This window comes from Cladophialophora yegresii, assembly GCF_000585515.1.
Source record: "Cladophialophora yegresii CBS 114405 chromosome Unknown aczIN-supercont1.3, whole genome shotgun sequence".
Taxonomy (NCBI): domain Eukaryota; kingdom Fungi; phylum Ascomycota; class Eurotiomycetes; order Chaetothyriales; family Herpotrichiellaceae; genus Cladophialophora; species Cladophialophora yegresii.
This window is the reverse complement of record NW_006913047.1, coordinates 275,836-302,536: the sequence shown is the minus strand read 5'-3', so window position 1 is coordinate 302,536 and position 26,701 is coordinate 275,836. Positions and strand designations below refer to the sequence as shown.

Sequence of the window (26,701 nt, the reverse complement as noted above, 5' to 3'; positions counted from 1 at the left end):
AGCCTACTGTATAATGGCGAGCCCTCGAGAGACACCGGGGCCCAAGTCGAGCGCCAATCTAGAATTCCGTACCTGGTGTCTGCCAGTGATGAATCTATCTCCGGACCAGATGAGAGAGAGGTAGGCGTAGCTAGGCTGGGAGCGATACTTTGTGGTCTTCTTCGAGACAGGCAATACAGAAGGACTGGTGCCTAGATGGACTGATCAATGGGCCTCAGGCTTCAGCGCCCGGTACAAGGATGGTGGTCGAGATCGTTTTCAAGAGTGGTCCACGGTCGCTCTGCGCTCTCCTTTGTCCGTCTCGAGGTCAGGCAAAAGATCAAGCGCTGGCGGATAGATTTGGTAAAGAGGTTGAGAAACACGGCCGAGAGATTTCCAGCTGATCGGCAGAATACGAGAAGCACGCACGTAGGATTCTTAGATCACCTGAAGTTTCGTGCCACTACGGCTTCGGCATGTGGGAAACGGCTGCGTCTTTCAACTGTCATTTTCTATCTCGACTACCCAATTTTGAAGACTCGCTAGACTCCACTAATGCGCTGAACTACTCCTGATGACTGAGCTGATACTGTAACCAATCGACTCGGGCCTGCCCCGGTTTTCATCCCTTTACAACAGAATCATGCCCGCTCCACTGACAAATGCAACTGTAAGAGCAGCGGCAACTGACAGGAAACCGAATTGACTAGAGGCAGAGAATCCTGCAACACCAACGTTGGCACTGCTGCTGCCACTAGAACCAGAGCCAGAGCCCGAACCCGACCCAGATCCAGAGCCACCAGTGCCACTTGGCGCAGAGGTGACCGTGCCAGTGCCTGCACTACCAGCCTGGCTGATCAAAGAAGCGCAGTTCCCGCTGGGGGCAGTTGGGGAGGCTGTTGTGGCAGATCCGCCGAAGTCGCATGCCGAGGCACCGTTCCCTTGAGCATTTTGTTGCTCGTAGTACGTGTTAAGTGCCCAACCAAGCTGTTGTTCAGGGTTGCACATGCCATATGCACCATAGTCGCCCGTGGTTGCGTTTGCAGTAATACCGTCACAGACACCATCGGCCAGACCGCAAACAACGCCAAACAACTCGCCGACATCTTCTGAGTCCACATTGTTGGGTCGGCAAGTCAGGGCGTTGAACATGCACTCGCAAAGTTCCTGGTTTGGTGTAGGTGGGAGAGAGGAAGAGGCTTGCCAGTCGTTGTTCACGGTTGGGCATGCGGCTCCGGCGGTATTGGTAGGATTGTAGCTGTCCGAGTTGACTCCGGTAGGGGAAATCTTTGCAATCTGGCTGGACAGAGCATTGAAGTCGGCCAGGGTGCTCACTGAATCGCCGTCGACCGAAACAAGGCCATAGTCGTTGGCTTCCTGGAAGTACATGTAGACAATACCACCGGACCAGACAGGGGTCATTTGAGGGCCGTACAAGGCCCCAACCTCGGTGAACTCGCGAGGCTGGACGGTGTTGCATCCATATTCGGCGAAGAAAACGGGCACGTTGTAACTCTCGAACTCGGCCGTTCGTTGATCATATCCTGACTCTGTATAGCTGGAATCTCCGCACCAGGAGTAGATATTGTAACCCCAGAAATCAATAGCATCTTCCGGGTTTCCACAGTCAAAGTAGTTAGCCAGGTTTTCGCGAATATCCGCATCGTCGTTGGTGGCATAGCCCACACCAAGTGGGCGATAGTTCTGTTGCTTGATGTAGGCCTTCATGTCTCGGACGGCAGCCTTCACGAACGCACTGGCATCGGTGTTTGTGTTGTTGTTGGACACCTCGTTTCCTGCAAAGAAACCGAGTGTGTTGGAGTACTTCGCCAAGTTGTCGATAACGGCAGTGTAGCGAGCGTACAGGTCATCGTTCCAGGTCGGGCCGTCGCGGATAATGGAGTTGCCTGGCGACGACAGATCAGAGATGACATAGATACCAGCGTCAGCCAGCATGCTCATGCACTCGTCATGGTTCTGCGTGGGATCGATCGCGTAGGTTCGAATGGTGTTGGTGCCCAGCTGGACAAGGTAGGGGATATCTCGCTGGCATGTGGAGGGGTCGGCGAGAGGGTCGATGTAGTTGTCACTACCGCCGGAGGTTGTGCCGTTGCCCAGATATTCCTCTGTCGAGCACGTCAACTGACATGCTCGCTGGACGCGTGAGTAATAAACGTACGTTGGTAGGCAATGCCTTTCATGAAACTGCGCCATGTCAGCTAAGGACCGTCCAAGCTTGGGAGAACCGCTGTACTCACAATTGCGTTCCATTTGTCTGGTAGAAGAATTTGGAGCCCTGAAGATTAACATATCAGCACACCGTCTTTCCTCGTCACACAGCAAAGAGATTATCGTCGTACTTTAATTACGATTGGGTCTACATCTGCATATGCGGACTTGATCAAAAGAGCAGCGCCAGCGACAGCAGTCGCAGCGGCAGAGAAACTCTTCATGCTGACGATGGTCGAGGGATGAAGAGGGGCACAGGTGCTGTCTGGCCCGCGAAAATTGTGTAAGAGGTGTAATCAGGTCGCAGCGACAACAAGAATGTCGCTCCCTGGGTAAAGTGGTAACGAGCTGTCACTGCCGGTAGTGGCAGGAGCGAGGGACAAATGGGTCCGCAATATGGAAAGAGTGTCACGAAGGTGTAAGTCAACAAGCAAAAGTGAAAAAAGCACTGGTCGGAGAATAAAGTGCAGGTCTACAAACAAACACTCCTGGGGACAGTGACATGAATCAAGGGAAAGGGGAGGGAGAAGGGATGGTGGGATCGCGAGGCATCCAACCCCAAACCTCTTCGGTCCAAGTTGGGAGCGGAACAAACAACGAGCATCTTTGCAGATTCGGTTCTTACAGGCACGGATGCCCCGTCCTCGGTGCCCCTCTAGGCGGTGCACGCCCCCAAAATACCTCCCCGGGGGTACGAGTTGCAGCACCTTAGGCCCGCCAGATCGTCTTTACTCATGGAGCTGGACTCCGTACTGCGTAGATCCGTTGTTGATTGGTCATGCACTTGCCGCAGATCGTGCGTCGATGGCAACGTCCACACACCCACCGCAGCTGCCGCGCAACACGGCGCAGGCGAACACGCGTCCGTTTCCCCATCCGGTTCCCTCGGCCATTTAGGAATGCTGTGTAGGTCGGTGCACATTCCCACAGGTTACTGTCATGGTTGCTGGTTGCTTGGGCTAGACGCCATAGTGCAGACATTGGCGTCCACATTGTCAAGATGTTGCTGGCGAAAGAATGCCGGCACTGAGCAGCAAGAGGAGAGATGGAATTATGAGTTGCATAACTTGGGACTCGAAATTATTTCTACGGTTCCTGACTCCTGAGTTCTTGACCGGAGACCATTATCCGGCTCTGCAATCTTGCAAGTCCAGGGGGATTCAACCACGACATGAATAGTGTGGTATCTGCGAGGTGGACCTGTCCTGTACCTCGTACGATGCGCTCGAGGAGACAGTAAGTGCTGGGATCCGAACACTGTACTCCGTACTTCGCATCAAAGTTCAATATGGCATGAGGCCCATATCGATGCAGCACGAAACACATGGTTTGCCACGGGCCGGTATAGCAAATGGGAGTCGATGCTGTGGAGGGAAAAGCTCTGCGTGTCTCACCATTGAAGCTGTGGGTGCCTGCTCTTCCAACAGCTTGTCTCGAGCTTCTTCAGACGTGTCTCGGCCTTGAACATCGTTCAGTGAAAGGCGATCCTGATATGCGAACAAGCTCGCCGCCCAGTTCCTCTCATTTGTCCGCGAGCGAAATTGGCTGTTCGAGTCGCCGATGTGGTGACATGATGATTGGAGGCGGCCCCCTTATCCCTATTGATCCCACTCCACATGTATCCTCGCCTGTGGATAATCACGACTTCGGTCGATGACGGGCTTATCCAACCCTAAATAGCAATCGCCACTGACGGATAATCCGGTGCGCTCTCGCCAGCCAAATGCTTGTTCTATTTTTCATGAAGAGCTTTGATAAGTTGATCAGTGTCGGCTGCAGCAACCTGACTAGACTTGCCGTGCCATTGGTTTTTGAAAACTTCAGCAAGATGAAAGATACCCAGTCGAGAGGGAGTGTCTGCCGGATCTATCCAGGGGAAAGGATCGCAAGCCAGAAACTTTCATGTTGAGAATCTTAAAACGAATTATCCGGGAACCACATCTGGATCCCTCGGCCCACCCGGCGCGCATCACTGCTGATCAATGCTTCACGGTCCACAAAATGCATGATGATGGCTTTTGCCGCTTACAACCAAAGTGAATTCTGCTGCGTTGGAAGAATGAATACTCCGTACTACCTCGTAGATACACAGTGCGAACATTGTGTCAGAAAATTTAGTGTGGTTCGAATGATGGAGGGCATGCGTACCTGGCAGCTCATCCACTGGACACAGACATACCGACGCGTGGACTTCGTCGAGACAAATGAAACAAGTTACAGCTCAATCGGCACAGTAGGAAAGACCTTAGTCTCTTCGGAGGATCCAGCCTCCCATTTATTTGGACGAGAAGCAACACATTTGTTGGCAAGACGAGCGGGTGGCCTAGATACTATCTCGCACAGTGCACGCAACACGTTGTACGCGTATATACACAGTAGGATGGCGTTGATGCTCATCGTCGGTGGGCGGCGTCTATAACACCGTTCCATGCAGCTTAACTACCAGTTATGGCGTTCCTTGGACCGCTTACCACCACAAGTGCTGTGTGCGTACTTCTACATTGCTGCGCCGGACAAGACGCGTCGTCAGGATATGCACATCTCGCGAAAGCCCGTGGCTGCTTGCTACTTTCCCTGCTCATTTGCGCCTCGGGTGATTGCAGTTATGCATCTGCATCTGCATCGTGCGGAGTGCGACGACAGTGTGTCCGCTGTCGGAACTGGAGGCCGACGGATACATGCAGTGCGTCTGTAGCAATTTTTCCGAGACGCAGTTTAGATCTGCAACACAGAAGCCCACGAGATGAAACAACTGCCGTGTGACCAGCTCTTCAAACCACATCCTGTGGACGGGACTGCATGCTGTTTTACAGCTGCTCAGTACTCGTATTCTGACTGCCGTGTCTGTGGCGAGGGATAGATCCTGTGCGGATATGATTGCCATTTGACATGAGGCTCACATATTGTGAGTTGTGTGCATAGCCACATAGTTACGAAGCGATCCCAGCCTCATCGGGATAACGTGTGCCAGAGATAGCAGTTCGGCTGCATAAGGGCGGGAAGTCTCTCCGTAGTGCATTAAGCGCTGCACGTTAAAAAGTATCATGACGCTCGGCGAGTGTCGCAATCAAGGAGTTAGGAGCGAATTGCAGGGAATCAACGAACATTAGGCGCAAGATAGTCGGCACGATGGGCCAGATAAGCAGTGGATTCTGTGTCGCCTGGCGGCGGGACTGACAAAGGATAATCAAAGGGTGTGGCGAAGCTCGTGGTTGCTGGTGGCCTGCCCTGGTTCGACCATCGAGCCCACCGGCCCTCCTTGTTTGCTGCTGCTCCCTGCATTTTTGCCTCTGGTTAACTTAGTGGCCGGGAGAAGATCAAGCAGCCACCAAGCTCATTTGCTCACACCGCAGCCCACCCCTGTCGGCCGAAATCACAACCCACAGCTGGCACGGGTGGATTTGCAGGCTCAAGGCCAGGAGCACCCAAATTGCTTGCCCCTACCACCGAATGGCTCACGCAGCATCCGGCCCCTAAGCCCGAAACAAGCACGCCTGGCACCATCTGCAGTCCTGGCACAGTCTAGCCGGTTTCCCCCCAACCCTGTTGTCTCCCCTGTCCTGCCCTGTCCTGCGGCACGCCCAGCTTCCTTTGTGGCCTTTCCTCCATTATTCAACCCAGCCTCACACCTGCTCACTCTCAAGCAATTGTCCTTTTCGTACTGTCGTTTCCTCCTCCTTGTCGTCTTGACTCGCTTCTATCGCTGCGGGAAGAAGGACATCAACACCGAGGCGTGGTCACCAAAAGTCTTGGGAAGGTGCAGACTGTCAGCTCCGGGTCGTAGAACCACGGCGACACTGCACACGCAACGCGCGCCTTCCGCTGCAGGACATTGGCTGAGCAACCAAAGACGCTCTTCCCCCTTCATTCGTTTCACAACAACCGTCACTCAATTCCACCTGCAACCGCGGACTCACCTGTTCACTGCCATCTCGACGCTTGAGACAGCTTGTTGACCTCCGTCGCTGTCTCTTTCAACTATTCGAGGATTGACCGACACAATTTCACCGGCGACTCTGCACACTTTTCAGCATCTTTGGCTCGCTTACGCCCCTCAAACACTCGCTGCGTATACCTGTATCACGACTAATATCACCACCATCACCACAAGCTGCGCCACATAGCTATTTGCACATACCCGGTATCTGACCGAAAGGACATTGTTCATGGGACTACTGTAAAGTGCGTGGAAATCAAGCGGCTCCTTCCCCTGAATACAACGCCATCCAGTTTATCCGCGATCGGCCAGACTGACTTTTCCCTTTTATAGGACCTCAATCAAAAATGTCTGGCCATCCCCACCAGGGCGGTTATGATGATGGCTATGGCGGCCAGCATCATGGCAACGACGCCTACTACCAGGACGACCAGCAGCACGGGTACCATGACCAATACGACTACGGTCACCAGCAACATGGTGGCGAGGGATATTACGATGAATCGTGAGCAAGGACCAGCCCAGCAATGCTCAGCCGTTTAGCTAACAACTCACAGTGGTTACTACAATGCCGATGCATCCAATCCCTACCACAATGACGGCGGATACTACGAGGGCCACCAGGGCTATCAAGATGATTACTATGATGGGCAATACTACGATCAAGGCGCTGCCGGCCAGCACAACCAAGGTCAACGCCCAAGACGCCGCGGACATGACTCTGAAGAGGACTCCGAGACATTTTCCGACTTCACCATGAGATCAGACATGGCCCGTGCAGCTGAAATGGACTACTATGGGCGTGGAGACGAACGATACCACAGTGGCTATGAGGGACAAGGCGGCCGTGGTTACAGACCCCCTTCCTCCCAAATATCGTATGGCGGCAATCGATCATCTGGTGCATCGACTCCGGTCTACGGGATGGATTACAACAATGCACTTCCTGCTGGCCAACGGTCCCGCGAACCCTACCCTGCCTGGACCTCAGACGCGCAGATTCCCCTGTCTAAGGAAGAGGTTGAGGACATCTTCTTGGACCTGACGGCAAAATTTGGCTTCCAACGAGACAGTATGCGAAACATGTACGATCACATGATGACTCTGTTGGACTCCCGTGCCTCCAGAATGACCCCCAACCAAGCCCTGCTCTCTTTGCACGCAGACTACATCGGCGGTGAGAATGCAAATTACCGTCGATGGTACTTTGCGGCTCACCTCGACCTCGATGACGCGGTCGGCTTCGCGAATATGAAGCTCGGAAAAGCCAACAGACGTACACGAAAAGCGCGGAAGGCGGCTGCTAAGAAGGCGAAAGAGAACCCACAGAACGAAGAAGCGACCTTGGAGGCCCTGGAGGGTGACAACTCGCTCGAAGCTGCTGAATACCGCTGGAAGACAAGGATGAACAAGATGTCACAACATGATCGTGCTCGCCAGATTGCCCTCTACTTGCTCTGCTGGGGCGAAGCCAATCAGGTCCGTTTCATGCCAGAAGCTTTGTGCTTCATCTTCAAGTGCGCGGATGACTACTTGCACTCGCCTGCATGTCAGAATCGTGTCGAGCCTGTCGAGGAGTTCACTTACCTGAACAACGTTGTCACACCTCTCTACACCTATATCCGAGATCAAGCCTACGAAATCATCGATGGAAAATATGTCAGACGCGAAAAAGATCACAACAAGATCATTGGTTACGACGACATTAACCAGCTGTTCTGGTACCCCGAAGGTATTGAGAGGATTGTCATGACCGACAAGAGTCGTATCGTTGATCTCCCGCCTGCCGAGCGATACCTGAAGCTTGGTGAAGTCAACTGGAAGAAGGTCTTCTTCAAGACGTACAAGGAAACCAGATCCTGGTTCCATCTATTGGTCAACTTCAACCGTATCTGGGTCATCCACTTGACGTCTTTCTGGTTCTACACGGCTTTCAACGCTCCGACGCTGTACACTAAGAATTATCAGCAACAGCTAAACAACAAGCCCCACGCTCCTGCGCAATGGTCTGCGGTTGCCCTTGGTGGGACTATCGCGTCTCTAATCCAGATCCTGGCTACCCTCGTTGAATGGTCATACGTCCCGCGGAAGTGGGCAGGCGCACAGCATCTGACAAAGCGGCTCCTCTTCCTCATCGGTGTCTTCGTACTCAACGTTGCTCCCAGTGTCTACATTTTCGGTATCAAGCAAACGGGACAGATCTCGTTGATCTTGGGTGTTGTCCAGTTCCTGATCGCTCTGGCTACATTCTTCTTCTTCTCGATCATGCCTCTCGGTGGATTGTTTGGCAGTTACCTCACCAGGAACAACCGCCAGTACGTCGCTAGCCAGACTTTCACGGCTTCTTACCCTCGTCTCAAGGGTAACGACATGTGGATGTCCTATGGTCTGTGGATTATGGTCTTTGCGGCCAAATTGGCCGAATCTTACTTCTTCCTGACTCTTTCGTTCCGGGACCCGATCAAGATTCTATCCTACACAAAGATTCAACACTGCGCGGGTGACGCGATTCTGCAGGACTATCTTTGCAAGTACCAGCCCCAGATCTTGCTCGGCATCATGTTCTTCACCGACTTGATTCTCTTCTTCTTGGATACCTATCTGTGGTACATTATCTGGAACTGCGTCTTTTCAGTCGCTCGATCTTTCTACCTCGGTGTTTCTATCTGGACGCCGTGGAGAAACATCTTCTCTCGACTGCCGAAGCGTATCTACTCCAAAGTCTTGGCCACGACTGACATGGAAATCAAGTACAAGCCAAAGGTGCTGATCTCTCAAGTCTGGAACGCCATTGTGATCTCCATGTACAGAGAGCACCTGTTGGCCATCGATCATGTTCAAAAATTGCTGTACCACCAGGTCCCGTCAGAGCAGGAGGGCAAGCGCACACTCCGAGCACCGACCTTCTTTGTGTCGCAGGAAGATCACTCGTTCAAGACAGAGTTCTTTCCATCTCAGAGCGAAGCCGAACGCCGTATTTCATTCTTCGCGCAGTCGCTCTCGACGCCGATCCCTGAGCCGGTTCCCGTTGACAACATGCCAACCTTCACGGTCCTCATTCCCCACTATGGTGAGAAGATTCTACTGTCACTACGAGAGATTATCAGAGAGGACGAGCCATACTCTCGCGTCACGCTCTTGGAATACCTGAAACAGCTCCACCCTCACGAGTGGGATTGTTTCGTCAAAGACACCAAGATTTTGGCTGACGAAACTTCGCAATTCAATGGCGACTATGAGAAATCCGAGAAGGACACTGCAAAGAGCAAGATCGACGATCTGCCATTCTACTGCATTGGTTTCAAGTCGGCCGCGCCAGAGTACACTCTACGAACTCGTATCTGGGCCTCGCTCCGCTCGCAAACACTCTACCGCACAATCTCTGGTTTCATGAACTACAGCCGAGCCATCAAGCTGTTGTACCGTGTCGAAAACCCCGAAGTCGTTCAGATGTTTGGTGGTAACTCAGACAAGCTTGAGCGCGAGCTTGAGCGCATGGCAAGACGCAAGTTCAAGATTGTCGTCTCGATGCAGCGCTACGCCAAATTCAAGAAGGAAGAACGAGAAAACACCGAGTTCCTGCTCCGTGCCTACCCAGATCTGCAGATCGCTTATTTGGATGAAGAGCCACCGCAGAACGAAGGCGAAGAGCCACGTTTGTACTCTGCTCTCATTGACGGCCACTCGGAACTCCTGGAGAACGGCATGCGTCGACCCAAGTTCAGAGTTCAGCTTTCCGGCAACCCTATCCTCGGAGACGGCAAGTCCGACAACCAGAATCATGCCATCATCTTCTACCGTGGTGAATACATCCAACTTATCGACGCCAATCAGGACAACTACCTGGAGGAGTGCTTGAAGATCCGAAGCGTTTTGGCCGAGTTCGAGGAGATGACCACAGATAACGTCTCGCCTTATACTCCTGGACTGCCTCCTACCAAGACCAACCCCGTCGCCATTCTCGGTGCTCGCGAGTACATCTTCTCTGAGAACATTGGTGTCTTGGGTGATGTCGCTGCTGGCAAGGAACAAACCTTTGGTACCCTCTTCGCTCGTACGCTGGCTCAAATCGGTGGCAAGCTTCATTATGGTCATCCCGATTTCCTCAATGGCATCTTCATGACCACTCGTGGCGGTGTCTCCAAAGCTCAGAAAGGTCTTCACCTCAACGAGGATATTTACGCCGGTATGAATGCTCTGATCCGTGGCGGCCGTATCAAGCACTGTGAATACTACCAGTGCGGCAAGGGTCGTGATCTTGGATTCGGATCGATTCTCAACTTCACCACGAAGATCGGAACTGGCATGGGTGAACAGATGTTGTCCCGGGAGTACTACTATCTTGGTACTCAGCTCCCTCTGGATCGCTTCCTGTCGTTCTATTATGCCCATCCTGGTTTCCACATCAACAACATGTTCATCATGTTGTCGGTGCAGCTTTTCATGATCGTCCTCATCAATTTGGGTGCCCTGCGACACGAGACCATCATCTGTTTCTACAACCGCAATGTTCCCCCAACCGATCCTCTCAGGCCAACTGGGTGCACCAATCTCAGGCCAATCATGGAATGGGTCCAGCGTTGCGTCGTGTCCATCTTCATCGTGTTCTTCATCTCCTTTGTACCGCTAGTGGTGCAGGAGTTGACCGAACGTGGCTTCTGGCGAGCAGCGACTCGTCTGGCCAAGCACTTTGCCTCTGCTTCTCCGGTCTTCGAGGTGTTTGTGTGCCAGATCTATGCGAGCTCCATCCAGCAAGACTTGTCCTTTGGCGGCGCTCGATATATCGGTACTGGTCGTGGCTTTGCCACAGCACGTATTCCGTTCGGTGTGCTGTACTCACGGTTTGCTGGTCCATCGATCTACTTGGGAGCCCGATCTCTGATGATGTTGCTCTTTGCCACCATCACGGTGTGGGGAGTATGGCTCTTGTGGTTCTGGGTCTCTCTGCTTGGTCTCTGCATTTCGCCATTCATTTTCAATCCTCATCAATTTGCATGGAACGACTTTTTCATCGACTACCGCGACTATCTCAGATGGCTTTCTCGCGGCAATTCTCGCTCACATGCCTCGTCTTGGATCGCCTTCTGTCGACTTAGTCGTACTCGTCTCACCGGCTACAAACGCAAGGCTCTCGGTGTCCCGTCGGAAAAGCTCAGTGGCGATGTCCCTCGTGCGCAATTCACCAGTGTCTTCTTCAGCGAGGTTGTGGGCCCTCTCGTCCTTGTCTGTCTCACATTGGTCCCCTACCTCTTCATCAATGCCCAGACTGGCGTTCAAGGTGCTGATCTGAAACCCGCGACCAACTCTCTGATCCGAGTGGCCATCGTTGCCTTTGCCCCTATTGCCGTCAACGCTGGTGTGCTCGCTGGATTGTTTGGCATGGCTTGCTGCATGGGACCTGTCTTGAGCATGTGCTGCAAGAAATTTGGCTCGGTGCTTGCCGCCATCGCCCACGGTGTGTCGGTTATCATGCTCCTGGCCTTCTGGGAAGTTATGTTCTTCCTCGAGGGCTGGATCTTCGCCAAGGCACTTCTTGGCATGATTGCCGTCGTGGCTCTCCAGCGCTTCATCTTCAAGCTCATCATCGCCCTATGCTTGACGAGGGAGTTCAAGCACGATACCTCCAACATAGCATGGTGGACTGGCAAGTGGTACTCGATGGGTTGGCACTCGATGTCCCAGCCTGCGCGAGAGTATCTTTGCAAGATCACTGAGCTTGGGTTCTTCGCGGCCGATTTCATCCTCGGGCATATCATCATGTTCATCATGCTGCCAGCTCTCTGCGTCCCTTACATCGACAAGTTCCACTCGGTTATGCTCTTCTGGCTCCGACCTAGGTATGTGACTTCTTACCCGTCTTAATTGGTTCCTTGACTGACTTTGCCACAGCCGTCAAATTCGACCACCCATCTACTCGATCAAGCAATCCCGCCTTCGAAAGAGGCGCGTTATCCGCTATGCTATTCTATACTTCATTATGCTCATCGTCTTCCTTCTTCTTATCATCGGACCAGTCATCGTCCGCAAATACATCAACAATCTGCCGAGCATTCCCATGGATCTCCTACAACCCACCGGCCAGAACAACAACGACACCACGACCGGTTTCACCGGTTCTGCACTGGTCAACTTTGGACAAGATGCTGGCACGGCTGCAGCAACCCAAGCCGCTGCTACGAGCTCCAACTCGAATGATCCTTTCAGCTTCGGTGGTGGTGGTGATCGCTTCGTGCGGTGGTAAACAACATCCTGGTCCGTGTACGACTGAGGTGCAGGTGGACGGAGGAAAAGACGCGCCAGGATACGGCCACTAATGAATTTGCAATTCTGTGTCGGTCATGGATCCGAACAATAATGATTGAAATGGCATAGACAAAGCAGCCTGTTGCTTTTCAGCTGGAATCCAGCCAAATACTGGGGTTTACCAAGGCGTGGGAGGCGGTTGCATCATCGTTTTGTTGCTTAGAGATACTGTACATGACAATCAAAACCATTGCACACAAGCAAGAGTGTATCTACCCACCCTCTACTCCGTACTCCGGCGGTGTCTTCCAGTCTGGTGCGTAGCTTAGCGAAGCCGGTGTTGCCGGAAATTTGAAGATGCCCCTGAAATTGCCGGTGCACGTGACCTGCCGCGTCCTGCCATTCGCGACCCTGAAGATGATCAATTCTCCCACTGCCGCCACTTACTCTGCCCTCGCTGCAGTTCCAGGCTCCTGACGAGTTCAGCGAGCAGTCGACCATGGATCCTCACGATGCGCAAGAATATGTCACCACTATAGCGAGTACAGCGGCCGAACAGTTCCAGAAGATCCCCGGGTCGGCCATCTTCCTCCGTTATGTGCAATCGAGTTACCAGAACGACCCTATCCGGTCCGCGGTGGAACTTTTTCTAGTTTTGTTTGCGATCCGGTATCTACTGGCGCCTAAATACTCGACGAAGCAAAACTACGTGAAATTGTCTGAGGAGGTGGGCACATACACACACGCGCACCTGTGGGAAAGAGGACTGCGGAAGCGCTGACCGTGGAGTAGGAGATTGATGATCTGGTGGACGAATGGACTCCGGAACCGCTGGTCGCAAAGACCACAGCGTTTGAAGAAGCAGAATTAGAAAAGCGGCCTGTCATTGTAGGGTATGTTCAAGGCCGGGAAGAGACGCCCTGCCTGCCAAATTGCTGAACCTTGTCCAAACAGACCGAGTGGCCCTCGCTCCAAACTTGCCAACGGCCGAACCGTCATGAACCTCGCCTCGTACAATTTTTACAACTTCATCTCCAACGAGACACTGAAAGAGCGGGCCATCCAGACACTGCGGACATATGGAGTCGGCCCCTGTGGCCCGCCGGGGTTTTACGGCACGCAGGACGTGCACATGAAGATTGAGGCGGACATTGCAGCTTTCCTGGGCACCACTGCCTGCATCATATACGCGCAGGCATTCTCGACCATCTCGTCGGTGATCCCGGCGTTTTCGAAGCGAGGCGATATCATCGTGGCGGACAAAGCCGTCAATTATGCGATCCGAAAGGGCATTCAGATCTCGAGGAGTGCGGTGCGCTGGTACGAGCATAACGACATGGAAGATCTGCAGAGGGTGCTCGCCCGAGTGACCAAAGAGCAGGCCAAGAAGCCGCTTACGAGGCGGTTTATTATTACCGAGGGGTTATTTGAGAACACGGGCGACATGGTCGATCTACCTAAGATTGTGAGTCGCTGCCGAGTGCGGCTCACGGCTGTGCTAACTCGGGGCCGTGCAGATCGAGCTCAAGCTCAAGTACAAGTTCCGCCTGATTCTGGATGAGACGTGGTCATTCGGCGTGCTAGGACGAACGGGACGCGGCGTCACCGAACACCAGCACGTCGATGCGGCCGAGGTGGACATGATTGTCGGGGCCATGGCCGGACCTCTCGCCGCCGCTGGGGGCTTCTGTGCTGGCTCAGACGAAGTGGTGGAACATCAGCGCCTCTCAGCGGCATCCTACACCTTCTCTGCCGCACTGCCCGCCATCTCGGCCGTGACGGCCAGCGAGACGCTCATGATGTTGCAGACGCAGCCGGATCTGTTCATCCAGCTGAAGGAGAACATCAAGGCCATGTGGCAACAGATCGACCCGCGGAGCGACTGGGTGTCCTGCACGAGCGCCCCCGAGAATCCGATCATGCTGCTTGTGCTGAAACCCGAAGTTATCTCGTCAAGGAGGCTGAGCATCGAGGACCAGCAACAGTTGTTGCAGGACGTCGTGGACGAGGTAGGTGTTCAACCATGGCTTTGGGAGAATGAGCGAATTGACTGATTTTGGGGTGTAGTGTCTGTCGCAAAACGTCCTGGTCACACGGGTCAAGACGCTCCCCGCGGGCCCCTCGGGCGCCAAAACGGACATCTACACGCCCTCGCCGGCCCTGAAAGTGTGTCTTACGATCGGCCTTACGAAGAAAGAGATTGAGAAGGCGGGCGTGACTATCCGGCACGCCATCACGAAGATCATGACGAGAAAGCGGTGATGGGCTACGCGCGATTCGAATTGCGTCTGTTGCTCCTTGTACAGTACAGTATTTGTCTTGGGAGCCTTATAAAGTTGTTAACAGCATTGTGTGTACCACTCGGTGATCGGATGACGGAGTTTGGCAATCACACTCTGGGTGCTGCATGGCGTCTGGGTGGAAACCACGAGAGCGTGGCATCTTGTAATGAACATAATCTCCTGGGGCCGCAGGCCACAATTAATACATAGATGTCAGCTGCATGATAGACTAATGTACTATGTACTTGGTTGTCGAGTGCTGTGCACGTGCTCTTCAGCCGGGCCAGTGAGCAAATCCACGCATACGTCCTGTGTCGACTCTCTCATTGTCCTCTACTGTGTACGCTCGTAGGCAATGTCAACGTCGTCGTCACATCAGTCATCATCACATCCCCAAAGCACCGGATTCCGCGGGACGAGTGGACGCCTCGCAACCTTAAAATCCATGCATGGCTGAATGCCACGCGAGATGGTCACCGTGCTACGTCCGCTCATTTTCCGGATCGAGACAATTAAGCGACCGTTTTCTCGTTTCTCGCTTGGACAGCCCGAAGCCCCAGGAGCGCGACCACGGATACGCATCACCGAGAGGCATTTGATCGTCACCATGTTAGCCACAATCCACCATCCACATTCCACAATTCTCGTTCCTGCAAACTTTGTGTAGCCGAAAGAAAATGTATTTCCTACGGTATGGTGGGTTTTCCTTGAGGCGCGCATTTGGCGTGTCCCTGGGTTGGTGCGGCAGTCGGGGTTTCGTATGTAGCCAGGATTGCCAATGTAACCTTGCGCTTGTTCGCTTGACCGTTCGCTTAACCGTTACATCGAAGCGGGTAGGCAAGCGAGAGGGGAGCGAGGCAGCGAGAGTTTGGCCTCTGGATGGCCAGTTAGAGGGAGATGTAAGCGAGGAAGCGAGGAGGGGTGGGTCAAGTTTCGCTTGACGAAGCGAGAGGCGGGAGCAGAGAGGAAGGAGAGGACGGGAACATTGAAGAAGGCCACGTCTTTGCGTCTGGAATGCGAGGAGATGGAGAGCAAAGGAGAAAGAGTGCAGGGTGATGACAGGCAGAGTGCAATACCTACGTACGGAGTACTGTGGTACGTACAGTACATAGTTACACCGTGCTGGAGCAGGCGACTCACCGCCCGGCGTATCTTTCTACGTACTGCGATGCAGGCGAGACCTACCAGTAGGAGTACCTTCGTACTGTGCGAGGGCGTCACCAGGGCATCACGGAGGGATCATTGACGATTCACCGAGAAGTCACTGAGGTGTGCGGCCTTCCTTTTTCATCCGTTCTCGTCCCAGTATTCATATACACTCACGCAGGCACATGTGACTGCGGAAAGGAGCGACCCTAATTATCTGACTGCACGATCATGAACGGGGACTTATGGTGCTGTCCCCATCACCCTTTTTGAGAGGCAGAAGTGCTTCGTGCAATCGGGGTGTAGAGACCATCTTTGGGTCAAAGGGCCAGCCGTGCCAGCACAACTCTGCGCACTGCTCCCAACTCTGCTTTGTTTTCTCCTGGCGATCGATGACGCAGATTCAGCCTTTTCCAGCTGGACTCCCGTTGCAACACGACATTCGCGACCCTTGTTCTGTGGCTTCCATCATCGTGGCATACACCTTCAGTCGGCATTCCATCGAACCACACCATATGGCACCACGACAAGAGCTGAATTGCATGTTTCCGAAGCCTCCACTGACCAGGCTGCCACCTCTACAGGTTTGACTGAATACGGGTGGACGCGTCTCCCCGCATCTGCCGCGTCTTCAGAACGCCTTCGGAAACCGGTTAGTATGACGCCTCATTGCGGAGTTGCACGGTTCATATCGCCCTGTTGTGAGAAGCTGGGTTCCTCCAAATGCTTCCTTCAGCTGCTGCCATGGGCGACGCCACAGTTTGGACTTCGCTGCTATACCTGTTCCTGATCCACGGCATCGAATGATGCTCGAGATAATGCCTCGTGCACACAGCTTTCGTCGATGTCAAACGAACTTTGGGTAAGCGGTGAATCCGGGATGAACCTGTCAGGGCGGGGGCGGTGACTCGGGAGAGCCTGTCAGAGTGGGCGGTGAATTCAGATGACATGTCGAGGTAGGCCGAGCTGAGAGAGCTTGCGATGGCAGATGGTAAGTCGTGTCGATGGTGACAAGGATCGGGCAATCGTTCGGTCTTCAATCAAGGGACTATAAAGCCGGCCGTGGGCAGCCCATCTGCCTCGTCTACCCTCCAACGACTGCTTCCAGCCTCACCGAGTCATATCTTACAAACTCACGTTTTTCTGCCCCAACACCACACCGCTCAGGCTTGCATCATGTCTGTTCCTACCCAGCCCGCATTTATCCACGTCGGCCCCTGGGACGAGGAGACTAGAAAGCATCCAGCAATGAAGTGGATGGAGGACTACACTCTCAACTTCAACAAGCGGGGCGGTTGGGACAAAGACGAATGCGACTGGGTGAGTTCGTCCACCTCGAGCAGCATATCGTGCCACCCCTTGATGGTCCCGACAGCTGATATCCTGCCACACAGTTTTCCCCGGACTTCACACTCGTCAAACCGGACGGCTCCTCTCACACCGGCAACGCCCAGGCGTTCAAAGAGTCCAAGGGCATGTACCAGTTCTTCACCTCGGAGTTCCACGAGCCCTACCTGCTCGTCACGTGGGAGACCAAGGACGGGTGGGACATGATCGGGCAGGCCTATCTTTTCGCCAACCTGCCGGGCCAGGCGACGGCCCAGGAGAAGAAAGTCAAGGATCAGCAGGGACGGGAGTGGGACGTCAAAATCCCGGGGGCGTTTGTGTTTCACTACGTGAGGCAGTCGGGGGCGCCGCACGATGGCATCGTGCTGAAGAGGACCGAGATTATGAGTGACAGTTTGCCGGCCGTGCAGATGTTGATGGCGAGAGGCGTGATTGGGAAGTAGTCGGATTAGCAGGACCGTGCCGTCAACGTGATCATCTGTCGTTGGTGGTGGTGGTGGTTGACGGTGACGGTGACGGGGACAGCCTTGGACTGCGATGGTTGTGCTGTCCCGTGATTGCGACACCTGTCGTGCCTATGTAGGTGATTATTCATGTCGAGTACAGGTGACCGAAGCACACGCGTTGGGACTCGCTACTGTAGGTCTTGTTTGTGTTGCTATTCTTTGTCCAACACATGATCCGGAGTTGGCGACGCACTTTACTCGGCTAGAATGGATTACTCGGTCTCAGACTCCAGTGCTAAATACAGCGTAGTGAACAGTCAAATGTAGCTCGATAGGCTGGGGGGCTGGCACATGATCAAGTAGATGGATCGATCCGGCCAGTCAGTTGGGCAGTCACTCAGTCACTCAGTCACTCAGTCACTCAGTCACTCAGTCACTCAGTCACTCAGTCACTCAGTCACTCAGTCACTCATTCACTACAGACACGATGATTGAACGTACCCAGTCGTTGGACACCTATAGGAAGCCTGTTCGTTCGGTCCTTGGCGAATGGGGTTGGGGTTACTGCAAATAACTTGGCGTGTGTGTCTTGTAGTCGCAATGTGATTCATTTGGTTCGAGATTCGCCAGGACGCGGTGTAACGAATGCCCGCAAACATCAGGTTGACGTCAAATGAAAATTCCATGCATGTGTACACGCCAACTTCAACGGTAAGTGGACGGCATCAAGCGCGACTACCACCACCACCACTACAGCGTCACAGTCTCACTGCACAAGCGGCACCATCCACTCCTTGTCGAACCGCTTCTGGACCTCCATGGCCTCGACGGAACTGCACGCCCTCTGGACGCGCGCCACGATCTCCATGGCCAGAATCTCGCTGTCGCCCACGAACGTGATGGCCTCGCACGGCTGAAAGTTGATGCGCTTCGTCCACGTCTTCTGCGTCTTCAGTCCCTTGGCCTCCGTCTTGAGCAACCGCAGCGTGACTTTCTTGGCGTGCGCTATGCCGCCGCCAATGCCGACCTTCAACATGACGACGTTGCCGCCCATCTTCTTGAACGTGCTGCTGTGGTCCCCCCCGGCGGTGTCGAGGAATCGGTGCTCGACCACGTCGACGAACCAAGGCACGGTTCCCTGGTGACCCGGCGGCGAGGGCACAGCCCACCTCGTGAACACGACCAGCTTGTTCTGCTGCATTAGGTTGTTGGAGGTCCAGACGCTGGCGCCCTCGAGTCGGCGTTCCCACCGCTTGGCGCTCACGATGCTGCCCCCGCCCGTGACGTGGCCCAACACGCCCAGGAACGCCTTCTGCCCGCCAGTGAGGTTCTTGTCCGGGTCCGCGGCGTCCATGTTCTTGATGATGCTCTCCTTGCGCTTCTGCTCTTTGGCCAGCAGCTCGTGCTGGCCTGCCGAGTAGAGTGGGAAGAGCGGGATGTGGGAGAGATGAAGGTACCGAGGGGCGTACCCGCCTGTTTGACCTGCTTGTTGCGGAACGCCGGCCTGGGAGGCGCGCGTGATGGCAGCGTCGATCCGCTTGGTGGGGAGCTTGTTCAGGATTGACCATGGTGATTGCTCTGACGTGGTGGTCGGGTCGACAAATGTGTCGGCCATTGTGGAGAAGGGGGTCCGCGAGTATTGGGTTTGCAAAGAGATTCGACGAGGAAGAAGAAAAAAAAGAGGAAATCGGGACGTCTCTGGGCTTCTGGCAGAAAGAAAGGATCGATCGTTGTGGTATGGCAAGCAATTCGCCTTACGCTCGACTCACTCCGTTATGTATCTCGGACTGTGAGGCGCCTCCCTGCGGCCAAGGAAGAATCCTACACTCGACGGGCTTTTTGGACAGCCCTTCCATGTCGGGCAAATTCCTTAGCACAACAGATATAGACGAGCGCCGATCTCGTGCGGGCCAGGCTTGAGACGACCTGATACCTAGCTGCCTACCTACCTCCATGAGACTGCTTTGTCCATGTGCAAATGCGCGTATCCGGGTGGTATGTTCCGCTCGTCGCTCGTGTTCTGCCGCCCAAGCTCGCGTGACTGGGATACAATTCGTGTTCGGTTCAGCTGCCAAGACTTTCCGGCTGTTCTGGCGCATCTTCGAATGGAGGGCAATCTGTTTCTGCCTCGTGAAGCTCCATTAAACTTCCGAGTACGAAGTTTGTGCCGGTATACTACTGGACTTTCGACTCAGTTCGATAGGGCCGGATTGTTCCAGTCCGTTTTGAGCATTGTGCTCGTATGTTTTGTGTCAAAGAACCCATCCTGAGTTGCCGAGCCCCCAAGGTTTGATGCCTCCAGCCCTATGGCCATGTCTTCGTGATCGTTGGTCGGCAAAGGTTTCCAGCTGCAGGTCTTCATGTTGTCTTGTGGAAGACAATGGGATAGGAGGCTGCATGCAGGGCTTGGAGAAGGTCAGATGTTCCACTTCTCCTGGGAAGAAGACGGAGACATGCTCAACGGTAATGGAGGGGTTATTTTTGTGATCTGCGTCGTACGGCCTAGACACCGAGTCCAAGACAGCTCTTCATGCCAGGGTACGTCCATCGCATAACCAGAAACCGAAGAGACGAAAACATGTTCGTGGTTGACTGCGAGGTCGCGCATCGCAGGCCGATGAAGACGAACAGTTTCAGGCTTCACGGTGGACGGCCCCCGTGGTCCAGAACGCGTGGCCGACGGACTTGACCACATGTTCCGGAAGCTGAAGTAGTCTCCGAGAGAGTGTTGTCTGGTGGGGTAGCCGCTTGACTGGTGCATCTAATGCTGGCACCTCGATCGTTGTAGATTCCACCTTTGGCTGTCTATGATTATGCTGAGATGATTGGTGTTCGAACATCTGAAATGTGGAATGAAAGTGAGGCAGCGACTAGGAGAAGGTGGAATTGTAAGCCCCTAATAATGCATGTGATTTCGCCAAGACCTTTTTCCATGCTGTCGAGGTTCAAGCGTGCAAAGAAATTCACATCTTGTCCGCCCAGTTGATCCTCTTCGAAAGCATCTCCTCGATCGTAACAGACCCGATGGCGCATCGTCTTCACTACTGGAAGCAGTAAAACAGGGTAAAAGCCACTGAAAGCTGTTGGAACCACTGTCTCAAGCCGGGACGCAGTATCGATCATGATCGGACTGTATGCATTGTCATGGAGGATGGCTAGCCTGGCATCGGCGCAAACCGTGACATTTGTCGCAACTTCCGCCCATATTTGTAGAAGAGAAACGGAGCTGGGATGGCCAACACGCACAGAAAGCCGAGGACACTGGTAGCCCATGCTGTGCCCAAAGATTTATACATGCGTGGTGCAGCCAATGGGAAGCCCGCTGCCACCAGACTCCTGACGATCGTGCTTGCCGCCATCGCACTGGCAGCGGACTGAAGATAGATGTCCACCAGAAACGCCACAGCGTTGGTGAAAATGAGCATGATGCCACTTCCGATGAAGAATCCCGCGACGATTTGCGGGACCGGGGAGATCTTGCTTGATGAAGTCCAGGCGAAGAAAAAGAGCCCGATGGGCAAAATGATGCTACCGAGCATGACCAAGGGTAAGCGGTCCTCGGGTAAGACTGAACCGCGAGCGCGTAGCCTGGGGCGATAATATCGTTTCGAATACAGCGCCACCCCGAACGAAGATATGACCACGCTTGTCAAGATGCTCAAGAATGGGAGGGTCCCGGTCCGGGGATCCCAACCTCTGCCTTGGACGAAGCTGTATGGAAAAGCGAAGAAGGTCAGATAGAGGATCCCGTAGACGATGGCAATATATAGCGCCATGACCATGAGCATCGGCTCCACGCAGAACATGACTGCCGGCTTAAACATGTAATTGTGTACAAATTCTGCAAAGGCTGGAGCTTGCTTGACGTTCTGTTCGGTCGGTCCTGAGGAGTCTTGTGCCGAATTGAGTTTCCTGTTCGCCCTTTGTTGGAGGATTGGGCCATATGTCTCGGGAATGAAGACGAAAGCCGGGATTCCAATAACGACGCCGAGAATAAGGGAAAGCCAGCCCGTCCAGTGCCAACCGAGACTGCTTTCGGTGAGAAGTGCACCAAAGATGGGCCCAAGAGTAGGCCCTACGTAAACCGCTACTGAGTAGACCGCGGTGGCGACGCCCCGCTCCGCTGGCTCCCAAAAATCAGCGTAGGTGGCACCGACCAGGACCTGAGGCGAAGCTCCGAAGCACCCGGCTAACAGGCGACATACGAGAAGTGCAGGGAGATTTTTGACCACTCCGATGGGTATTTGGAGGAGTGTCCACGCGAAGAAGGCGGAAAAGAGTGGTAATCGACGTCCCTTGAATTCTGATAATGGGCCTGCAGGGATCCCACCGTTAGGTAAGCACCGAATTGCGACGATTCGGAAACATAGAGAGCAGATATAGAGCGGCGAACGTACCCCAGACAATGGGACCGACACTAAATCCCAACACATAAAGCGACACCCCCAGGAGGGAAACTGTTTCACTGACGTTGAACTCCCTTGACGTTACGGCGATAGTCGCAGACCAGATAGAGCTCGCAAACGTTACGGCCGTGGTCATCAACGCCAGAAGCGTGGTAATGACCCATTTCCGCCATGTCGGAAGATCGAACGGACTTTCAAACGATGCAACGACTTCCCGGTCGCCGTCGACTCCGACAACCCGTTTTTCATCCGGACCAAGTTCGAGGCGGCGAATAGGTGTAGCAGGCTTCTGCAGGTCGATTGGCATGCTTCAGCCTCAGACAGAACAGACTGACACTACAGACCCAAGGCATTCTCGGCGCGACGAGCAGATTTCAAGTCGTCCGGACCGGCACGAGTCTCCTGTGACAATGGTGCTATCCTCGTTTCGGAGGGCTGTGCCGCCCTATCCGGCGGAGATCGCCACGAAAACCATCCATGCCGAGGCAGAACACCCTCATTGCTCAATGAGTTACAGTTGAGTTCAACGGTACTGCGTGACAAGTAAGGGACTTTGTCTCTGGATGATCACCGGTTTTGTGCTGGCAGGATTTACGCTGGCTTATCGGATGCCTAGACGTTCGGCCAAGGTGGCAGAATACCTACGAGGTAGGTAATCAGATCATTATCACGTGATACCGCGCTAAATGTGTCCAGTTTGTGCACGTGACTTGAGGGAAGGCTGCGACGAGGCTGTGACAAGGCTGGCGCCGAGGTGAGATGACGTCGCCCTGAGATCCACCTTCAGGAACCGCCCCTCCGATCGTCGACCTCGTGCAACCGCAGCCTTTGGGTTGCAGCTGTCTCATGGCAAACAGCAAAGGCCTTTGTGAGCTGCCTCTTGTCATGCGAGAATCATCGCCCCGTTGCATTGCACGGTATGGCGCACTTCCTACGGGGCAAGCAGGCTGGCATCCAAGGGGACTTGTCGGCAGGTGTCACGCCTGAGGCTTTCATGCTAGACGATGTATGCCCTTCCCCGTGATCCAGCTGCAACACATGAGAGAGACTGACTGCTTCTCAAGTTCGCACGGTACGGCATCAACTCGCAGATATCGGTCCTTGCCTACGATGCGGTACAGTCGCTCCTCGCGGTTGGCACCAACGAATCTCAATTCGGGCCTGGCATCGTCTACGTCTTCGGCCAGAAAAGAGTCTGCGTCACATTTACTCCTCCTCGACGCTCCTCCGTTCGAGACATTCAGTTCTGCGCCGACAAACTCGTCGTACTGGACAGCAAGAATGATGTCATTGTGTTCAGCCTCGATTCGAAGCATTTACAGGCCAACTATGCGCCTCCCGGCCATGTCACTGCCATCCTCTCCGATCCGAGTCTAGACTACGTTTTCTCCGGATTGCAAAATGGTGGGTGGCGACACGAACGCGTTGGCGGGCGAATGAAGCGAGGCTGACGACGTCGCAGGAGATATTGTGGCGTTTGACCTCGACCGTGAGAATATAACGGGCTTCAAGATTCCCAATCTCTGGCGTGAGCGAAATCCCAGAGCACGTGTGTTGCCAGTAGTGTCGATGCAGTTCCACCCTAAGGATATTGGTACGCTGCTCATCGGTTATTCCGAAGGCGCCGTCATCTACTCTTTCAAGCAGAACAAGGCTCTCAAGTTCTTCCAATATGAACTCCCGCGGGGTGCTCGTGGTGGAGACGCAGATCACGCAACCACAAACACAGTGCGGTATCCGCGCCTTACACGCGCTCTGTGGCACCCCACCGGCACATTCATACTAACGGCCCATGACGACTCGAGCTTGGTGTTCTGGGATCCCCGCGATGGAAGGGTGGTTCATGCCCGCACCATCGAAGAGACAGACGTCAACGTACCGGGGGCAGGATCATCCCGCCAAGATCTCCCTAAAAGTCCGATTACGCCTGTGAGCCCTGGCTTTGGAGGGGCTGTTAAGGAGCCCTACTCCCACATAGCCTGGTGCTCGAAACAGAATCCCGATGACACAGGTTTGCTTCTGGCTGGTGGTTCTTCGATGACGACCCCGACTCGAGGTCTGACCTTCATCGAGTTCGGGCCGACGCCAAACTACCAGACATCAACTTGGGATTTTCTGGCTGGCCACTTTCGGAACCCCAACCGGGTGCACATTCTCCCAACACCGACTAATGCTACAATCAACACATTTCTTCCCATACCTCGCTCGTCTCCTCATTTTGCAGGCTCTCACGATCCTATCGCAGTCATCACCGTACTGTCGTCTGGCGAAGTCATCACGCTCAGCTTCCCATCTGGACATCCCATTACGCCTACCAATCAACTCCACGTCTCCTTATCATTTGTGCACCCATTCGTGACCAAGACAGCTCTGGCGTTTGTTGACCGGACCAGGTGGCTCGGTATGCGCGAAATTCGCCAGCACGGCCCAAATTTTGTAATAGGTGGTGCGGAAGGTATAAAACCTCTCAAGCGGCACGAAAACAGAAACGTTATCCAAGCTGCACATGCTGATGGCACCATTCGAGTATGGGATGCCGGTCATGGCGACGTTATTGAGAACCCTGGCATGATTCAAGTTGACCTGGGCAGGGCTGTGGGTCGCTGGGACCAGCTCGAGGTCACGCAGATGAGCATGTCCGGAGCGACCGGCGAACTATCAGTTGGTCTGAAGTCAGGAGAACTAGTCGTCTTCCGACTCAACCGAAACCAAGGTGCAGGAAATCCGCCGTCGGCTCCCAGCCCCAACGCAGGGCCTGGCAAAATGCAAGATATTAGTGACCGAGCAGACCCGGGTCTGAAAGAGGGCCTGTTGCCACTGACCATGACAAACGACCAGCAAGGCCCTGTCACTGCGTTGCAGCATGCCGATGTTGGCTTTGTGGCTGCAGGATATGCCGCAGGTGGAGTGACCATAATTGATCTTCGAGGTCCAGCTATCATCCATACTGCTCTCTTGTCTGAAATCGCTGCCGGAAGTCATCATCATCGTGGTAGTAGCAGGCGATCGACAGCCGCCTCTCCGTCTTCAGAACATCCCACAGCAATGGAGTTCGGTATCTTGACCTTGGACGGCGATGGTAAGTGCTTCTGGTGTTGTTTTCGGAACCGTACTGATCACGACAGACTACTCCTCACTCGCCCTCTTTGTTGGCACGTCTAGTGGTCGGGTGGTAACTTTCAAGATCCTGCCATCCCAGACCGGTCGATACTCTGCTCAACTTGCAGGTGTTGCAAAGATCTCCGATGACCGAGTCATCTCGCTGTGTCCAATCGACTCTCAAACTGGTGCGCCAGCATATGCTTCGGGCTACGCAATGGGTGGGCTACAGTCCGGTCGCAAAGTCGACGGTGTCCTCGTGGCAGTCACAGCCTCATCAGCCCACATCTTCCGTCCTGCATCTGCAAAGGGCGCCTCCAAGACCTTCGACAACTATCTCTGCGACTCGGCGACAGTAGCGCGCTATGAAGATCGTGGGTACGCGCTCATTGGTCTCTTCGGCGACGTTGCCGCCCGAGCATTCTCCATCCCCGCGCTTAAAGAAATCGCTTCTACGAGGGTAAACCACCTCTTGGACACGAAATGTTTCGGCGACGCAATCGTTACTCCTACTGGTGATATATTGGGTTGGGTCGGGCCAAGCGAGCTAGCCATTGTCAACGTCTTCGGCTGCGGCACGTCCCTTCCACCCAGCACAGATCGTCTGTACGACGCTGCGAAACCTGTCCCTCCGCGTCCTACCATCAGCAACCTGCAATGGATCGCCGGCACCCAGTATATTACACCATCAGACCTGGATATCCTGATCGGTGGCCCTGAGCGACCACCGTCTAAGAGAATGATGGCCGAAATGCGTGCCGCTCAGGAAGCCGAATTCGAACGTCAGCGTGAAGCGGCACGCACGGGCCGAGCGGCGAAACCGGATCAAAACCAGGAGGGCTACTGGGCATACATGCAACGGCAGATTCAAGAGAGGACAGAAAACCTAGGCCTAGCGGGTGATAGCCTCGACAGGGCTGCCGAGAGCAGCTCTAGTTGGAGCGATGGAGTGGATAAGTTTGTCGCCAAGCAGAAGCGGGCGGCGGCGTTGGGCTTCATCGGGAATAAATTTGGGTTCTGAAGCCAAGCGGGCAGCGAGACACATTACGATGAGATGAGTCCATGGCAAATTCGCGGATGCAGATAGAACGGGATCATAAGGTTTGTCCAAATAAGCTTCCTGGACCAGATTTCGAGAGAAAATCAGCCGGTTGGTGGCATCAATTGCAAAAATATCATGGACATCTATATTTGGATTGAGTCGTTCCGCAGGTCAGAGTGTCAGCTTTCTCGAACGATCTCGTCTCGTGCCAGCATTATAACTTCTAGCATCGTCGTTCCGACCATCACTTTACTCGCTGCGGTATCTGTGGCCCGCGGGGCGCATGGGCAGACAATAATTTCCTGGGAGCGCAAGTCTCCCACCACAATTGCCAGGCCTGGTAGGTCCCCGTAGCAGTTCCTCAGTTTCTGAGCGCCTTGTCAAGACATTCATGCCACGGTTCACCTAGTTGCGCATACATTGCGAGAGCATCATTGGTGTTCGGCCGAGACTGTCTGTTCTGCCGACATGCTCGCTACCCACTGATTCATTTGACTTTGAGTGATCAAGCGATCGACGGGCACTTTGGCCTTTCTGGGCAGAGC

The 26,701-nt window shown here is 54.1% G+C and overlaps 7 protein-coding genes across 7 annotated transcripts; 4 read left to right on the top strand and 3 right to left on the bottom strand.

The window, feature by feature from the left end:
• Nucleotides 1-609: 609 nt before the first annotated feature.
• Nucleotides 610-2,193, bottom strand: A1O7_03807 (uncharacterized protein; the record flags this gene model as incomplete). The annotated part of the gene is made up of 1 exon (XM_007757824.1): nucleotides 610-2,193. The coding sequence occupies one exon, from the start codon at nucleotides 2,191-2,193 to the stop codon at nucleotides 610-612; it is 1,584 nt and encodes a 527-aa protein (XP_007756014.1).
• Nucleotides 2,194-6,492: 4,299 nt separating this feature from the next.
• On the top strand, nucleotides 6,493-12,386 carry A1O7_03806 (1,3-beta-glucan synthase component FKS1; the record flags this gene model as incomplete). The annotated part of the gene is made up of 3 exons (XM_007757823.1): nucleotides 6,493-6,650; nucleotides 6,703-11,982; nucleotides 12,035-12,386. 3 exons carry the CDS (start codon nucleotides 6,493-6,495, stop codon nucleotides 12,384-12,386), a joined length of 5,790 nt encoding a protein of 1,929 aa, XP_007756013.1.
• A 501-nt stretch (nucleotides 12,387-12,887) lies between these two features.
• A1O7_03805 (serine palmitoyltransferase) lies at nucleotides 12,888-14,650 on the top strand (the record flags this gene model as incomplete). The annotated part of the gene is made up of 5 exons (XM_007757822.1): nucleotides 12,888-13,115; nucleotides 13,181-13,281; nucleotides 13,343-13,853; nucleotides 13,906-14,397; nucleotides 14,456-14,650. 5 exons carry the CDS (start codon nucleotides 12,888-12,890, stop codon nucleotides 14,648-14,650), a joined length of 1,527 nt encoding a protein of 508 aa, XP_007756012.1.
• A 2,342-nt stretch (nucleotides 14,651-16,992) lies between these two features.
• On the top strand, nucleotides 16,993-17,606 carry A1O7_03804 (uncharacterized protein; the record flags this gene model as incomplete). The annotated part of the gene is made up of 2 exons (XM_007757821.1): nucleotides 16,993-17,136; nucleotides 17,211-17,606. 2 exons carry the CDS (start codon nucleotides 16,993-16,995, stop codon nucleotides 17,604-17,606), a joined length of 540 nt encoding a protein of 179 aa, XP_007756011.1.
• A 769-nt stretch (nucleotides 17,607-18,375) lies between these two features.
• On the bottom strand, nucleotides 18,376-19,224 carry A1O7_03803 (uncharacterized protein; the record flags this gene model as incomplete). Its single annotated transcript, XM_007757820.1, has 1 exon — nucleotides 18,376-19,224. One exon carries the CDS (start codon nucleotides 19,222-19,224, stop codon nucleotides 18,376-18,378), a length of 849 nt encoding a protein of 282 aa, XP_007756010.1.
• Nucleotides 19,225-20,764: 1,540 nt separating this feature from the next.
• Nucleotides 20,765-22,322, bottom strand: A1O7_03802 (uncharacterized protein; the record flags this gene model as incomplete). Its single annotated transcript, XM_007757819.1, has 2 exons — nucleotides 20,765-21,924; nucleotides 22,007-22,322. The coding sequence occupies 2 exons, from the start codon at nucleotides 22,320-22,322 to the stop codon at nucleotides 20,765-20,767; spliced, it is 1,476 nt and encodes a 491-aa protein (XP_007756009.1).
• Nucleotides 22,323-22,934: 612 nt separating this feature from the next.
• A1O7_03801 (uncharacterized protein) lies at nucleotides 22,935-26,135 on the top strand (the record flags this gene model as incomplete). Its single annotated transcript, XM_007757818.1, has 4 exons — nucleotides 22,935-23,021; nucleotides 23,080-23,419; nucleotides 23,478-25,094; nucleotides 25,141-26,135. 4 exons carry the CDS (start codon nucleotides 22,935-22,937, stop codon nucleotides 26,133-26,135), a joined length of 3,039 nt encoding a protein of 1,012 aa, XP_007756008.1.
• Nucleotides 26,136-26,701: the final 566 nt, after the last annotated feature.